The sequence below is a fragment of the Petaurus breviceps genome, unplaced genomic scaffold, assembly GCF_028583685.1.
Source record: "Petaurus breviceps papuanus isolate PSGF00001 unplaced genomic scaffold, PetGlider_PUasm1.0 115, whole genome shotgun sequence".
Lineage (NCBI taxonomy): Eukaryota > Metazoa > Chordata > Mammalia > Diprotodontia > Petauridae > Petaurus > Petaurus breviceps.
The window spans coordinates 3,134,428-3,151,368 of record NW_027185612.1 but is presented as its reverse complement, the minus strand read 5'-3'; the positions used below and the strand labels follow the sequence as shown (position 1 = coordinate 3,151,368).

The window sequence follows — 16,941 nt, the reverse complement described above, 5'->3', positions numbered from 1 at the left end:
TTAACCTTTATCTACTTCTCCAGCTTCATTATATATTCTTCCTGTACTCTATGATCTAGTCAAAGTGACCTTATTTTTTCCCCATCTCCATTCTTTCATTCACCCCCCAGACCTGGAATGCTTTCTCTTTTCACTTCCATTCCAAGAAGTTCTTACTTGCTTCAAGTAAGAATTTAATTTAAATTTCCCCATAACTTCCAGGTTATGAGTAAGACTATTCTTACACTCCTGTAAGGGAGATTGCCTATCTGCATGTTAGATTGTGTGAAAGATGGCCTTCTGAACTTTCAATCCTGTTGACTATTACAAGGAAAGGGGCTAATATGAGGAATTGCATGTAGGGAGAGGTTAGAACTTACATAGGGATAAATGTGGGATACCCTGAAAACACAGCACCTGACTCACAACAGCAACAACAAAAGTAGGTAGCATTTATATAGCACTTGAAGATTTGCAGAGTGCTTTATATATTATCTTATTTGATCCTCAAAACATCTTAATTAGAGTAGCACTATCCCTGTTTTACAGATGAGGAAACTGAGGCTCATAAAGGTTAAATGACTTGCCAAGGTTCACACAACTGAGAAGGGTGAAGCCAGGGCTGAATCCATATCCTCTTGACTCCTATGCTAACCCTCTATCCACTATATCAGGACTTCTTAAACTTTTTCCACTTGCTTTTTGGTAGCATTGGTTGGTGTTACATGGCCTGAGGGCATGTGCAGTGTAATTCATTTCTCATTTGATTTTTAATTAAATGTTGATAATTGCATGTTCAGAAAACTTTTATTGTTTCCGAATTTTTCATGACCCACAGTTCAGGAAGCTCTGCCCTATACTCTGCCCAGCTCAGTTTCCTAGGAGATCACACTAGTCTTTTCTTCTGATCCATACACCCTGAGCAGTAGTTCTAGCCTTTCTTTGATTCTCCTTTCTTCTCCCAAACCAAAAAAATCCTTTCTTTGTTGTCCTCTGCTAGACACATCTTATGTTGAACTTTAGTATTCCTTATATGCTATTCATTCTTCCAGAATTGTTCTATGCTTTTATACTCAGCTATACATTATCTGCCCTTGCTTTTATCTTCTGTTCATGTCTTCTCAGAATTAGGTTTGATCAATTACTCCCCTGCGGATCTACATTGGTTTCTGTAGACAACTTCTTCTTTTATTCCTCATCAGAATTGTTTCTCTACAAGTTCAGTTCTTCAGAACAGTCCCTCCTTCCTAAGACTAACTTTCCTTTTAGAATTTTAGTTCAGGGGAGCCTACCTACCATTTCTTTGAACGCTTTAAGATCTGTTTGCCCAAAATTTGGAGTACATGCTGTGTAATTATTATTGCTGTCTAGCTTACAGGGTTGTTGTGAAGATAAAAGGGTGTAATCATCTTAAAAGGGGGAAGCAATTTGAAAAATTGAAAAGGGTGCTATAGATACATCATCATTATTATTATTACATGTGATACTCAGATTTGTTGGAATGTCATCAAAATAGAAGTCATTGATCAGACTTTCACATCATTTTCCCTCTGGACACTTTTTATTAAGCTTCAGTCATCATAAAAGAGTTTGTCCCTCTATTCCCTCTTTATCTAGTTCTTACTTCTGAGTATTAGCCCAAATTTCCCCATATTCCTGAGCTTGCTCTTAACCCTCAATCGCCAAAGCTACCTCCATCTTCTCATTTAAACTCCTTCAAAAGATGTAATTCTTCTAAAGAAGTTTGAATACTTACTCTTCTTCTTACTGTTGTGTGATCTTGGGCAAATCACTTAATCTATTTGGGTCTCTATTTCCCCATTTGTTAAAAAAGTGGGGGCACTGTACTCAGTGACCTTTGAAGCTCCTTCTAGCTCTGAATCCAGGAACCTATGCATCTTCCTAAAGTGACCAATAAATGAGCAAAGGAATGGAGAGGAAATCGTATAAGTCTTCTTAACCAGAGCTGAACACTTTCAAAAGTACTTTACTCCTGATTTAGCTCCACCCCCAAATTCACATTAGTTCATAATTATAACCTTAGCATTTATAGCTTTTGATGTGCCCTTGTATTTGGCAGAGAACCTAACATAGTTTCCTAGGGCGGAGCTGGGAGGGGTGCAGATTAAACCAAGATTTATTGCTGTGGTTAGTGGCATTACTTGCTAAATAATCAGTGTTAATCCCAGGCAAAATTGTGAAGTCTGTTTTTGAGTCTCTATCTATGCCCTTTTCCTGGTGCCTCTCCCACCCACCTATATTCATTTATTTGTATCATTCCCAAAGATCCTTGCTTTCAGTTGACCTTCCACAGACTGGCAGCTGATTCTGGATAAAATGTGCATCATTTATTGTTGACAGGGTAGAACCAGGAAGGAAATAGACAAACCTCTTAGCAGCAAATATTGACATTGCAAAATCCAAGAATTAAATGCCGGAGCTATTTAGGTCCTCACAAGTAATAATAACAATGAAAGCAATAGCAGCAGCAGCAGCTAGCATTTATACAAAACATCTCAGTACAGTTTTAAGCTTTATAATAGATAGCCCTTTCAGGTTTGCAAAGTACTTTACAAATATTTTATCAGTTTTATCCTTAATGCAATCCTGAGGTTAATGCTACTCTTATTATTATTCCTATTTTACAGTTGAAGAAACTGATAATGAATTGCTAAGAGTCATGCATCTAATCAGCATATTAAGTTGCAAGCAGCAATTTAAAAGGAATAAGGTTCTGTTGGAGGCAGGGACAGATAATAGCAAAATCTAGAAAAACTGATATATAGAGACTTGAGAAACATAGAGGAAAAGTGAATGGATATATATGGACAAAAGATATTAGTGGAGGGTCAAAGAAAAGGACTGAAAAAGTGGTTAAGATATTTTACATGTTGAAATTAATTTAAATTAAATGATCCGGTGGCAGGGAAGGAGAAAAGGTTAACATTCTCTTTAATAAGAATGGAAAGGATCCTAGTTACCATTACAACGTTATGTGCAGTCGAGACATTCTTTGTTACAAAGGGTGATTCAATAGAAGAAGATGGAGAGTCACTGGAAAGCACTAACAATATTGTTTTAATGTGTCAAAAAAAGATAAATTAATTTAAATGTAAATAGTTGCTGAACAAATTTATATGGATGTTTAATGTTGTTTCTAGTAAAACATATAATTTTCTTCTAAGGCATAGCTCTCCAGGGCTCTTTGACATAGAGACAAACTATCCTGCCTAAATATCTAAATAACCTCTAATCATACTGACTGTATTTCAGCTTGGTCTAGTAATTGACTCTGGGCAGGCTACTTATTTAACTTCTCAAGGCCTCAAGACTAGAAAAATCTCAAAAGGTCTTCGAGTTCCAAAAAGAAAACCCCCAAAAAACAAAAAACAACCCCCAAACCCCTGTGATTTTATTGGATATAAGGACGACCCTAAAGAACCATCACCTGTGTGGACTGTAAGAGTTACAACATATTGGGGTGGCCAGGTAGCACAGCGAGTAAGAGCACCGGCTCCAGTGTCAGAACGACCTGGAGATCAAGTCCGGGCTCAGACACTTAGCACCCACCCAGAAACACCTCGCCGTGTAACCTTGAGCAAATTACTTAACCCCAATTGCTTAGGGGTGGCCAGGTGGCTCAGCGAGTAAGAGCACCAGCTCCAGTGTTGGGATGACCTGGAGATTGAATCCCGGGCTCAGACACTCAGCACCACACCCAGAAATAACTGGCCGAGTAACCTTGAGCAAGTTACTTAACCCCGATTGCTTAAAAAAAAAAAGTTGCAAGATATTACCAGGATTCCAGCCCTCTGAAACATGAATCCCATCCACAATATTCCTGACAACATTCACCCAAAGACTTTTGGTAAAAGGCCACACTGCCTCCCAAGGCAACCAATTCCACTTTTCAGCTCTCCCAAATTTTTCCCCTTATGTTATACCAGAGTATACCTCTCTTTATTCTTGACAGTAATTACTCATGGCTTTTTAAAGCATATGCTTCATTTAAGAAGACAGGGAAGTGTGGACATTTTAGAAACGTCCCATATAAAAGAAGAAAAAGTTTTGAAGATTTTGCCAGAAGTTTTAAAGGGTAGTATATAGAAAACTAACTTAAGCAGAAGAACTCATTCTGTTAGCATATGAGATAAATAAGGTGTATCTCTCTCCTGGGTTAATGGATGGGTTGGAATAAGAGTACCAGCACTCAAGAGACTATTCAACTCCCTCATTTTAGAGACGAGGAAACTATGACTCAGAGAGAGGGAGAGTGAGAGAGGAAGTCGCTTGCCCAAGCTTACACAGCTAGTAAATGGCAGAACTGGAACTTGGATCCTGGAAAACTGGAGAGGTTCAACAAGATGGGAGGTCACATGTTATCATGACTTTGAAAAAAAGGGGAAGAGAACAGAGTCTGCAAACCATAGGCTAATAAGCTTGACTTGAATTTCTAGGGAAAATTCTAGAATAGATCTTTTTTTTTTAATTGGCATATATCTAGAAAGGGAAGAATTGATTACAAAGAACCACCATGGCTTCATCAAGATTAGGTCATGTCAGACTAACTTCCTTTTGTTTGTTTTTAACGATATTTCTAAACTAGTAGATGAGAGGAATGCTGTCAATATAGCTTGCCTAAATTTTAGCAAAGCTTTTGATAAAATATCCTGTAAATTCAGAGCTGGTTGGATGGCCAGACCCACAGAATAGTTCTCAGTGATTTGGTGTCAGCATGGCAGGAGATCTTCAATGAAGGATCCCAGTGATCCATGCTTGGCATTGTGCTATTGAACACTTTTATCAATGACTTGGATGTAGGCATGCTTATCAGATATGCTGACCCAAAAAAAGATGGTATAGATAACTAGCATGCCAAGTGATAAAGTCAGGATTCAAAACGATCTCAATAGACTAGAGCATTGTCCGGATATAATAAGATAAAAATCAAAAGGAAAAAATAAAAAGTCTTCCATTTGGATACAGAAAGTCAATTTGGGACCAAACAGAATGACTCTAATCCCACTCAACAACCTTTCAAATACCTGAAGATAGCTGTCATGTCCACACCAACATTCTCTTCTCTGGGCTAAATATACCTATTTGCACCGACTGAACTTTGTATGTCATGGACTTAAATTAAGGCCCGTGGCTTCAAGGCCATCTCATGGACTAGGCCCCCATCCTAACTGCCCTCCTCTGGACAGTCCCCAGATTATCAGTGTCCTTCTTAATGCATGGTGTCCTGCCAGTATACCGTCAATGGATCATTTATTAAGAAGAAGGAAGCGTGGGAGAAGGAGGGAGGATGTGAGCATTTATATTAAGTGCCTGAGCAACTTTACCTGTGCTCAGGTCATGGAGTCATCAGTGCGTTCCAGAAGGTCATTTAAATCACTGGGTGAGGCAGACACATCTTATCTAGTGTAATTGGCAGAGTTTAACCCTCTTTTCCTACCACTTCTAGTCCTGTAAGCCTAAGTGATGCATGTCACCCCAGAGACTATGAAATCAAGCTGAAGACACATTCCACCGTAAACTCCTGGCTCGAGGATTGTCAATCCAAGAAGAGGAGGACTGGAGGCCAACTTTTGCACTTGAGCCTTATCCTCTATACGGATACCAGCTTGGGTGAATGGCCTTTCACCACTGTTAGCGTCTGCTATCTTTGTTCTCTTGAATTCTTCCTCATATCTCAGATTGTACCATGTTTCAACATCAATATCCAGTGTCTCATCAGAACAGCATATGGCTTCCAAAATTTCATCATCAGTTGTGAATAGTATAGTATCTCCAAAATGCTCTAGGACTCCTGTCAGTGTTCCTAAAGCCTTGGCAATTTCTCCGTTAAATATGTACTGTTGATATAATAACAGGTAATATCCTATTTTATCATATGTTCAAATATACAGCCAGCAGTTCCAAGAAAGATTTGGAGGTTGAGGCGGCTAGGTGGCGCAGTGAATAAAGCGCCAGCCTCAGGAAGACCTGAGTTCAAATCCGGCCTCAGACACTTAACACAAAAACTAGCCATGTGACCTTGGGCAAGTCACTTAACCCCAAAATGCCCTCCAAAAAGCAAAAAAAAAAATTTGGAGGTTTTAGTGGACTTTGGAGTACAATAAAGCCAGGAGTGTGATATGGTAACCCAAAAAGCTAATGAGATCTTAGGATGCAGCTTCTGGGAACAGAGAAGTGAGAGTCCCACTACAGCATCCTTTCTTCTTCAGAACTTAGCTGGAGTATTCAGTTCTGGGGACCATGCATTAAGAAGGACATTGATAATCTGGGGACTGTCCAGAGGAGGGCAGTTAGGATGGGGGCCTAGTCCATGAAATGCCCTTGAATCTATGGGCCTTAATTTAGGTCCATGACATACAAAGATCAGTTGGAGCAAATGGGTATATTTAGCCCAGAGAAGAGGATGTTGGTGTGTACATGATAGCTATCTTCAGGTATTTGAAGGGTTGCTGAGTAGGATTAGATTAATTTTGTTTGGACCCAAAGGATGGAAACAGAAACAGCAGATAGAAGTTATAAAGAGGCAATTTTAAGCTCGATGTAAAAAAAACCAAACCAACCTGCCTATTAACTGGAGCTATCCAAAAATGGAATGTGCTTCCCTGAGAGGGGGTGAGTTTTACAGCCTTTGGGTGGAAGATGGATTCCATTCATGTGTGGGTTGGACTAAGTGGCTGCTCAGATCACTTCCACTTCTCAAATTCTACAACTCTATAACTTTTAGATATAGGGTTTCTCCCCATTTCTAGACAGCAGCTTCCAGAAATGTAGCATCAATGAATACCTTAGGAAAAGCTAAGAATCTTCACATCCGTCCACAAAAGAGGCCTTTTAACCTACAGTGATAAAGTGACCATCATCTACTGATTTTTATTTTAATCTATTGATTTGATTTACATTAAAAATCAAACCTAATAACTGAAAGTTTCAGTCATTAGGGTAATTTACTGGCTTATTAAAGGATTTACGTGCTCAACTGTGCCCCCTAGTGGTAAAAGGCTTATTCAACCTTATTGGTTTCCTCTACCAGGATTAAAGAGGGTAGGGCAATTGTGATGGTTCTGACCGTAATTTGGGAGGTTATGTACCTGACTCATTATCAGCAGGGTAGAAGTTTGGATGTATTTTCACATGTTTGTGGAATACTTTGCTTGACCCTGAATAGTGCAGGATCATAAATTTGGAGTTGGAAGGGACCTTCTTAGAGACCATCAAATTTAATTATGATTTTGCAGATGAGGAAACGGAGACTATAGAGGCTAAGTAATTTGCTCAGGGTCCTTGAGGGGGCAATTTGAACCCGGATCTTCTGACATCACAGTTCAGTGCTCTATCTGCTATATTATGCAGTACTGAATTGGGAATCAAGGAGCCTGGGTTCTAGTCCCTGAATGACCACTGACAACTTTGCAAATAGAAGCAAGTCATTATGCCTTTCTTGTCCTCAGTTTCCTCATTTGTAAAATACATTTATTGAACTAGTTGGTCTTTAAGGATCTTTCTAGATCTAAGGTTGTGTGAGGGCATACCAAAAGAGCAAATTATCTTAATAAATGATGCATTTAAGTTTTTGTAAATGAGCAAGACTATGATAGCAATTTCCATATAATGCTGTATAACTAACTATGCATTGAAGTATTTTATCCTTCTGCTAGATTGTAAGCTTCATGAGGGGAGTTCATGTTACCATAATGTCTTAGCTAAACTTTGTTTCTACCATCCCTTACACAACACCCTGCATATTGTAGGTATTTGGTAAATGTTTATTGTGTTGCATTTTAAGTAGTTTGAAAAAAATAATAAAGTGTATACATTTTACTGAATCTCTCTATAACCTTGAATCCAATCAATTAATGAAGCAACTAGATAGAGGAATCCTTAACCTAAGATCCACAGGCTTCACATAGAGACACTTCAGGACATCTAAAATTGGATGAGAAAAAATAATTACATCATTATTTCCACTAAAATTTAACATTTTCTTCAATTGTAAATTTTTTTCGAAAAATTCTGAGGGGCAGCTAGGTGGTGCAGTGAATAGAGCACTGACCCTAGAGTCAGGAGGACCTGAGTTCAAATCCGGCCTCAGACACTTAACACTTACCAGCCGTGTGACCTTGGGCAAGTCAGTCAACCCCAATTGCCCTGCCTTCCCCCCTCCAAAAAGACAAAAAAAAAATATTCTGACTAAGGGCTTATAAGCTTGACTAGATCTGCCATTGGATTGAATTGAAGAAAGTACAGCCAGGGTTGGGGGTAGGGAGTAGGAAATGAAACTAGGCTACAGTCTATGACCATTGGGACAAATTTGCTCACAAGGCTTGAATCTGTTCAACACCACAGAATTAAAGCACTAAGTTTCAAGCATATTTTGAAAAATCTAAGATAATTGTTGAATCTAGGCCACCTAGATGGCCATGTGACCTAATGTACTTCTCTTTTTCCCTTTCTCCCTCTCAGGTGGACAGTCCCTTCGGTTCTGGGAGCCCTTCCAAAGGGTTCTTCTCCCGAGGCCCTCAGCATCGGCCCTCCAGCCCTGTGTCAGCCCCCGTGAGGGCCAGGAATAGCCCAGGCTCTCCCAAAACGGTGTTTCCCTTCCCTTACCAGGAGTCCCCTCCCAGATCTCCACGTCGCATGAGCTTCAGCGGCATCTTTCGTTCTTCCTCCAAAGAGTCCTCCCCGAACTCCAACCCATCTACCTCACCTGGGGGAATCAAGTTTTTTTCCCGCTCGAGAAAAAGTAAGATATTGATCGTATGATTTCAGGGCTGTGGGTGAAACCATCTCCTGGCTCTGTTTGCTAAAGAGAAGCCTGTGGTGACATTAATGCATCTGGTGACCATTCTATGCAGATGACATAGTAACTGACAGTGACACAGGGGTCTGCCTTTCTAGTATGGTGAGAACAGCAACAAAAACCTCATGGAAATAGAAATCGTTTTCAGCTGATGTTTCTTGCCTTCTTTAGTTTCATACTGATAGGCTACACGTATCTCCTGTGATACAAGTTCTGTGTGTTTGGCTCTCTACATTTTCCACTGTACCTATAGACGTCTGTGTAGAATGTTCTCTGAATCCTCCCCCCCCCCCCCCCCCCCCCCGATCTGGCAAAAAATAAAGCCTCCACCTATGCATTTGTCTAGGACCAGCCAAATAGGAATCTGCTTAGAATGCCTACGTCTTTCTCTCTCACCTTTTTCTTCCCTTTTGGTTTGGCATTTCCCAGGATGACTAAGGGTAAGACATACAAGCTAGGCTGGCATGCTCTTAATCGAATGCCCCAGGCAACAGCAGAGGGGGATAGGGGAATGAGGGAAGAAAAGGGTTGCCAATGGAAATGTGTTCAGTCTGTTAAGAGTAATGATAAATATTCTGGCCTAATCTAATATTCATAAACTAAAAAATATCTAATGCAGCTTTTTTATATATTCAAGACTGAAAAATGTTGCTAACATGGCATTAGTCTAAAGCAAAATTGTGTTGTAGACATGGTCTGTTTTTTGTTTTTTCCCATTTCTTCTGCTCCCTTTAAACCTCATTTCAGTCCCTCTTCCCTCTAACTTGGCAGCCTATACTTTATCATTATACCAGTTAAGGACAGGATATGATTAAATAATTCATATATTAGCCCAGCCAGGAGTAGTTGCTTCTGAAAAAAGGGGAAGGTGTGCTTGCTCAAAAATAATAAATAACACTCTCTAATGGCAGCATTACAGGCCCTGGGGCAACTGAGTTGGGGAGAGAGTTTGCAATGGGAAGAGAAGACCTTCCTGAAACCTGTAATAATAGGGCATGGGCAAGTCATTCCTCTTAAGGCTGCCATGAACTCACATTCTGCAAAAGTTGCATGATAGAAATATTATAGGTACAGAATTTCAGAGTTTGGGAGAATGGCCTTCCCAGAGGATGTATTGAGCATCAGAACAATTCATTTCAGACCTAGACAAAAAAAACCTCTCAGGGACATAACCTCCTTGGTCGGGAATTTAGTAATTAGTCATCCTGTTTTTGTGACAAGACACATGGCCTTCATTGTAACAATAGTGATTAATCAGCAAAACACAATTTCCTTAATTTTTAAAACACAATGATATATTCTGTAGTGCTTTTAAGAAAGATGTCTTGAAATTGGACAGTGACAGTGTTGCAATTTCAAAAAGACTGGTTTCCTGGAAAGATTTACTTGAACTGATGCTGAGTGAAGTGAGTAGAACCAGGAGAACATTGTACTACATGTGTGATGACCAACTATGATAGACTTAGCTCTTATCGGCAATACAATGATCCAAGACGATTCCAAAAGATTCATGGCGAAAAATGCTATCCACAACAAGAGAAAGAAGTGTGGAGTCTGAATGCAGATCAAAGTATACTGTTTTCACTGGTTTTTGTTGTTACTTTCTCATGGTTTTTCCCTTTTGTTCTAATTCTTTTTTCACAGCATGACTAATGTGGAAACATGTTTAACATGATTGTATATGTATTACCTATATCAGATTGCTTGCTGTCTTGGGGAGAAGGGAAGGAAAGGAGGGAAGGAGAAGAATTTGGAGCTCAAAATCTTATAAAAATGAATATTGAAAACTACCTTTACATTGAATAGGATAAGTGGGACGGGGCTGGGGTGGGGGGGGAGGGAAGAGTCTGGCTTTACACCATAGGACAGGTGATGATGGGATCGAGCTGTGCAGGAAGGGCCAGGAATAGGAATCTGGTGCTGAAGGTGGGGTGTAGCAGGTTGGCAAGAAGTTAAGTCCAGGAAATCTAGCTTAGAATGGGAAGGAACTCACAAGCATTATCTAGGAAGGCAGAGTCTAGGACCTGGGAGATCCGGAAACATCATTATGAGCAGATACAGTGAGGCAAGCTCTGCTCCTCTGACCAATGCTGTCTGCTTCTCATGGATGACCAAAGGGAGATCAGAAGCTTGAAAGTTATTAAGCAGCTGAGATATACCACTAGGTTTTGTGTTTGGTGCAAAAAGACAAAAACAACCACCAAAAAAAATCCCTACCATCAGGCAGCTTACATTTTTCCAGAACGGAATAACCAATAACAAAGCCAAAGGGTTGGAAAGAAGAGGTTTCCATCCTACTCCAAGGAAAACAATAAATCATCAGAATTCAGAACCTGCCTCAATAAACCCAGTTCTCTCCCTCTGCGTAAGTAACTGGTACCCCTGAGACTGAATTAGCCATTTTACTGTCTTATTTTTCCAACTGAAACACTTTCTCTCTTGGCTTCAGATTCATTTAGGGAACAAAGGAGATACACAGCTGGTTTCAGATGTCCTTTGGGAAATTAATAGGAATTGCAAGGTGTGGTAAATGTGCCATTTACTAAATACTTAAAGACTCATGGAACACTGGAACCAGAAGGTACCTTTAGATATCATCTAAGCCAGTGGCATCAAATTCAAATAGAAACAAGGGCCACTAAGCCATACATGAGGATCCTTGTGGGTTTATATTGACTTAGAAAACCACATGTTGACATTATCTATGTTTTATTACATTTTATTTATTTTGTTAAAATATTTCCCAATTATATTTTAATCCAGCATGGACCATGGGCTGCATGTCTGGCACCTCTGATCCAAACCAAACCTTTCAGTTTTATAGATGAAGAAACTGAGGTAAAAAGAATGAGTAGCTTGTCCATGGTCACATGGATAACCAGTGGCTAGAACTGGACCTAGAACCTGGATCTCTTAACTAAGTTCAGTGAATCCTGTGCTCTTTCTCTTAAGCCACAATGGCATAGGGAACCCACAGGAGAACCCCTCTCACAATGTCTGTCTGTCTCTTTCTGTAACATGGAACCACCTTAATCCCCAGAAATCTTTTCATATTCTTTCTGCTATAAATACAATTCTTGGAAATTCTTAGCCCTTACTAAATAACTCTTTATTGGACTTAATTTACAATTTTTAACATTTGTTTTTAAAACTTTGAGTTCCAGATTTTCTCCCTTCCTCCCTCCCCTGTTATTGAGAAGGCAAACAATTCCATATAAGTTATATATGTGTAGTCATGTAAAACATATCCATAATAGCTGTGTTGTGAAAGAAAACATAGACAAAAAAAACCCTCAAGAAAAATAGAGTGAAAAAAACCTGCAAAAGTTGCTTCAATCTGTATTCAGACACCATCAGTTCTTTCTCTGAGCATGGATAGCATTTTTCATCCCAAATCCTTCAGAATTGTCATGCCTCATTGTGTTGCTGAGAATAGCTAAGTCATTTACAGCTGATCATCTTACAATATTGCTGTTGCTTTGTACCCATAAGTTTCACTTTCCATTAACCCATGTAAGTCTTTCGAGGTTTTTCTGAGAGTCTCCTGCACATCATTTCTTTAGTACAGTAGTATTCCATCACAATGACGTACCACAATTTATTCAACCATTCCCCAACTGATGTGTGTCCTCTCAATTTCAAATTCTTTACCCCTAGAAAAGAGCTGCTATGAATATTTTTTTACATATAGGTCCTTTTCCTTTTTGTTTTTTATCTCTTTGGGGATAAAAATTTGTCTTGATGAAGTCCGTGTTACAAAAGGAGTTAAGATGTGAGATCCCCCTCCCCTTTGGCCTTGTATAATCAGTTTCTGGTGATTAAGAGTCCAAGTATTTGTTCAGGGAAAGGAAAATAGACTATATTTTCCAAGATCACAGGCGCCTCAACCAAGTCAAACATATTAATAATAGAAACAAGGATCTCATCTGTCAAACACCCTTAACACACTCCATCAATCATTAGCTTAGGCTCTTGGCCTGGGACTCCAGCATAGTCCACCAAAGTTGTTATCTTCCTTTTATAGATTGCTAGAGAGGGAGGTCTTGTATTTCCTCCCAAGGGTTGGTCTGTTCTCCAGTGGCTCTATCAGGGCTGTTTGTGTTGGTGGGGGAGGCTGTCTCTTGCTGTTGGGATTTGAGGCCCAGTACTCTCACCAAAAAACTTCGTGGCTTAGGGCAAGTCATACTGTGTTCCCCTCTCTCCTTTATTTATGCCAGTGAAAGTAGGTTATGATGAGTTTCCCAGGCCTACCTGCTTCAAGGGTCTCCTCACTCTAATCCACCCTCCATTCAGTTACCAAAGTGATTTTCCTAAAGTGCAGATCTGACCATGTTGTCACTGTACTCAGTGAACTCTAGTGACTCCCCTTGATCAAATATAAAATGCTTTGTTTGGCTTTTAAAGCCCTTCATAAACTAGTTCCTTCCCCCCTTTCCTCTCCATTCCTCCTACTCTGCAGCCCAGTGATGCAGATTTCCATGCACGAGACACACCATCTCCAGACTCTGGGCATTTTTCACTGACTGTGCCCAATGCCTGGAATTCCCTTCCTCCTCTTCTCTCCATCCTGTCATCCCTGGCTTCCTTCAAGTCTCCAAAAATCTACCTTCTGCAAGAAGGCTTTCCTTATCTTCCTTAATGCTAGTACCTTCCCTCTGTGATTACCTCTGATTTACCATGTGTGTACCCACAAATATATACATATATGTGTGAATATATATATATGTATAGTGTGTATGTGTGTATACGTATATATCTATATCTTGTCTCTACACAGGTATATTGTCTCCTCATTAGAATGTGAGTTCCTTTTCCCTTCTTTTGTATACTTAGTACACTGCCTGGCACATAAAATGATCATTAATAAATGTTTATTGGGGTGGCTAGATGGCGCAGTGAATAGAGCACCAGCCCTGGAATCAGGAGGACCTGAGTTCAAGTCTGGCCTCAGACACTTAACACAAAACTAGCCATGTGACCTTGGGCAGGTCACTTAACCCCAATTGCCCTACCTTCCGCTCTCAAAAAAAAAAGTTTATTGACTGATTAACTGAACTTGGAGGAGACATGAAATCAGAAAAAGGCATCAAGGCAACCTAAGAGGTTCATATGTGTAGAAATGGAAATGTCTATATGAAAAAATCTAAGGAAGTTTAGCCTGGAGAAAACAAGACCTAGGTGAACCAGGATAGCTGTGGTCAAGCAGTTGAAGGGCTGGAGGGAATGGACTTTTCTTTAGCCACCAGAGGGCAGAACCAGGAGGGATGAATGAAAGTTGGAAAGAGACAAGTTTAGTCTGGATGCTTCCCAACAACAAAGATCTATCCAGAATTGGAATGGGTTGTTTTGAGAGCTGGTAGCTTTCCTCCTTTTGGAGGCCTTTCAGGTGAGGTTAGGGGGACGTCTTGTTTGGTAGAGGTTGGACCAGGTGGCTGTGGAGGTCTCCCCCAAGTCTCAGAATTTTGTGATTCCATGAAATGAGGGAGCCAGAGATTCCCCCCCCCCCCCCGACCTTTTTGGCTTTGGTGACACCTGGGGCGTTTATAGGATGATGGATGTGCAAACTACTCGGACCTGTTGTTTTGTTGTTTTAAGCCACAGTCAGTCACACTCTTCTTTTCACCCACTGCCTCCTAAAGCATAGCATAGCGGCCTCCTAAAGGACAAGGTCAAGCGCAGTTGCCTAAATAGACTGTGTCCTTGGGATGATCCTGGTAGTGAGTGAGAGCACTAAGGAATAAGCCTTGAAATGGGATTCATGTTCTCACTTCCAAGAAGACCAATGTCACAGTTAATTCTGTTTTCTTTTTACCCCCAGGTTTGGTCTTGCTGTCTTTGTCTCTTTCTTGTCATCTCATGAATAAGGAAAGAAGAGAAAGGGACAGTGACAGACGTTGGAAAGTCCCCATGTTTGGGGGGAGGAGGAGGAAGATTAGCCCATGAAGGAGAAGAGTGGAGAGAGGAAAAGCAGCATGAATAGTCAAGTGGTGGGGGTGGAAGCTAGAGTGGAAGGGGTTAAGGAATGAGTAGTACTGGGAGATTGGAGGTAGGAAACATCATCTTCCCCTTGAAGAAGGAAAGGAGAAGGAAAACAGTGACTTTTGAGGATAGGGGGGACCTGACTAGGTAAAGTGAATAGAATTCTGGGCTTGGAGTCAGCAAGACCCGAATTCAAATATAGCCTCAGACACTTGCTAGCTTTGAAACCTTGAGTAAGTCATTTAACTTTTCTGCCTCAGTTTCTTCACTTACAAAGTGGGGATCATAATAGTACCTACCTCAGAGAGTTATTGTGAACCTCCAATGAGATCATATTTGTAAAGCATTTAGCACATAGGCATTTAATAACATATAATCCCTTATTCAAATACTTATTATTCAAACTCTCTTTCTTTACTCAGAGGGGAGGCAGCAGCAGAAAGAGGTTGGGAAAGAAAAAAGGAGTGATTGTTGAAGCAAGGTCCTGTGGAGGCAGGGAGACAAGGACAAAAGTGAAGGACTTAGCCTTGGTGAAGCTGAGATAGACCTTTTATTCAAATAGACTAAAGGAAGAAAGAGAAGGTAAAGAGAGATTTTTCAGGGAGAAAGGACTAGAGATGAGGGTGTACACTTTAGATTCTTTCTAACGTAGAAGGTGAGCTCACCTTTTAGGAATGATATGTTGGAGTTCAGACAGAGGTAGGCAAATTAGATAAGTTGCCTAGGGTGCAGTATACATAGGGGATCTGGGAGGGGGCTTTTTAAATGTGACTTTTTATAAATACGTGTATTTTAATTCCAGAAAATGCTTTTCTCCATGGCATATCATAATTGTTTTGTAACAAGTGGGTCGTATGTATTGCAGTGAAATCTCAAATCCTCCCTTGGGCAAGAGAACATAGGGAGGGCCATTTTCAACCATGCCTGTATATTATAGTATAAGGACTGCCAAGTGGGTTAGCCCCACTAAGGTTAGCGAGCATGAATTTGTACTGGTATTAGATAATGTGAATTTGTGATGTGTGTGTGTGTGTGTGTGAATACATTAGTTCCCTTCAAAAGAGTCCCCTTGGGAAGAGGTGCATTTATTCTAGACAGCACTGCTGTTGCTTAGAACATTTCTGGATTCCTCCCTGGAGAACTGTCTTCAGAACCCTGCTTTATTTGAAGCCTCGGTATTAACTCTGATTTTTCTTTCTCTCTCTTCTTCTATATTGTCAGCTCCTGTTGATAATATCTCCTTCATCTCTCTATCTCTTCTCTATTCAAACTCATTAACCTCACCTTCCAGACCTAGCCTGTGTATGTCTTGTTTCTACATACTTGTTTGTGTTGTCTCTCCCTTAGGGTGGGAGCTCCTTGAGAATCTTCTTTATATCCCTAGTACCTAGTTAGCATAATTTCTGGCACACATAATCAATGCTTCATAAATGTTTAGAGCCTGACTCATCTCGTAAGTTGTTCAAAATAAGTTGCTTTTAGCTAAACTATACTACTCACAAACTTTATGCAATACTGGTCTACCTCTGTGTCTTTATTTATATGGTTCCCTATGCCTGTTACACACTCTCCTCTATACCCACCTATATCTATACAAATCCTTTGTTATTCAGTGGTCCAACTCTTTATGACCCCATTTGGGGTTTTCTTGGCAAAGATACTGGGAATAATTTGTCATTTCCTTCTCCAGCTCATTTTACAGAGGAGGAAACTGAGGCAAACAGGGTTAAATGACTTGCCCAGGGTCACACAGCTAGTCTCAGGCCAGATTTGAACTCAAGAAGATGCCAGATCCAGTGCTCTGTGCATTATGGTGCCACCTAGCTGCCCATAGAAATCTAGCCCATCCTTTAAGACCTTGTTCCAATGGCATCTCTTTCATGAAGCCTTCCATGATCCTACTCATCCATATTAATCATTTCTGCTCAGGCTCCATACTGTACCATTTTTTTTTGTCCCTTTGACAGGTACTTATGTATAGTTTTGTATTATAGTTATATGTATTCTAGCCTTTTGCCAGGTTGTGAATTTCACAAGAGTAGGAATCATTTCTTACTTCATTCCTTCATCTTCCCTGATCCCTGGTATACTATGCAGAGTCAGTTTAGAGGAAAAGTGCTTAACTTGGGGTCTGTGAATTTTAAACATATATGTGCGTGTGTGTT

At 40.2% G+C, this 16,941-nt stretch overlaps 1 protein-coding gene across 2 annotated transcripts in view; it reads left to right on the top strand.

Annotated features, from left to right (window-relative positions):
- Positions 1-16,941, top strand: part of PRKAG2 (protein kinase AMP-activated non-catalytic subunit gamma 2) — a 458,678-nt gene that overhangs the window by 176,243 nt on the left and 265,494 nt on the right. For both annotated transcript variants that reach the window (XM_069084051.1, XM_069084042.1), the window contains one exon: positions 8,461-8,740. In XM_069084051.1, the coding sequence (XP_068940152.1) occupies positions 8,461-8,740 (280 nt within the window). The remainder of the gene's footprint in view (positions 1-8,460; positions 8,741-16,941) is intronic.